Raw genomic sequence first — 935 nt, 5'->3', positions numbered from 1 at the left:
TGGAGAGGTTAAGATTACCTCTTGCAGAGGATCTGAGTTAATCCCTGAGCATCCCAAGTGGATGGCTCACAACCACCTATCACTCCAGGTCCTGGAGATCTGATACTCTCGTCTAACCTCTGGAGCCACCTTTGCTCACATGGCACGTGCGCGCACACATACACACACACACACACACACACACACACACTTCTTTTCATCCCTTTTAAAAAGAACAGCCTACCAATCTGGAGGGCAGTGCCTATCTTTCACTCCTTAGTGTTCTTCCAGGGGCTCCTCCAGGGGTTCCCATGGCCTTCCATGCTGGAACTGATGTATTTGGGGTTGGCATTGCATCAGCTTTCCAAGTTCCACCTCAGGTCTAGTGTTCTCTGGACCATGAAGACTGGTCAGTTAAGAAGGCTGAGTCAGCTGGGTTAGTGCCATGGTGGGAGCTCGGGGTAGGGGTGGGATAGAAAGATGTATTGCCCTTCTACTAGGAAGACACCTTTGCAACATCAGGAGTCACAGTGGGGCCTACGCTCTGCTGGGACCAACTCCAGAGCATAGATCCAAGCCCTGTGACAGAAGATAACAGTCCTAACTCCTTAACCTGAAGACCCAGCTTTTACTGCCTTCTTACCTTAGTGCCTTGGGTTTCCAGGTCTTCTGTCTTAAGAGTCCCTACCGTCTCCATGGGTACTTGCTGCCATGGTTACTAGTGTACCTCTCTTCCATCTTCCCACAGGCTGGCAGGGATGAAGGAAATTACCTTGATGATGCTCTTATGAAGCAGGANGCCCAGGTTAGTGGACCGCAACTTCCTTCTTGCAGTTTCTTCTCTAAGACAGGCCTCACTTGGTTGGTGGACAACCTCTTCTACTTCAGGGTGTGTTAGTCCAACTGAGGTGTGTTATGAGAAAAACTCTCATAGACAGTCTTTATGATTAACAGGT

At 49.5% G+C, this 935-nt stretch overlaps 1 protein-coding gene across 1 annotated transcript in view; it reads left to right on the top strand.

Moving 5' to 3' along the window:
- Anxa4 (annexin A4) overlaps window positions 1-935 on the top strand; it is a 23,990-nt gene that overhangs the window by 14,868 nt on the left and 8,187 nt on the right. The window contains exon 7 of the mRNA XM_029478220.1: window positions 661-784. Coding sequence (XP_029334080.1) covers window positions 661-784 — 124 coding nt within the window. The remainder of the gene's footprint in view (window positions 1-660; window positions 785-935) is intronic.

Source organism: Mus caroli, chromosome 6, assembly GCF_900094665.2.
Source record: "Mus caroli chromosome 6, CAROLI_EIJ_v1.1, whole genome shotgun sequence".
NCBI classification, from domain to species: Eukaryota; Metazoa; Chordata; class Mammalia; order Rodentia; family Muridae; genus Mus; species Mus caroli.
Note: the sequence above shows the minus strand (reverse complement) of the source record. Positions and strands in the feature narration are given on the sequence as shown.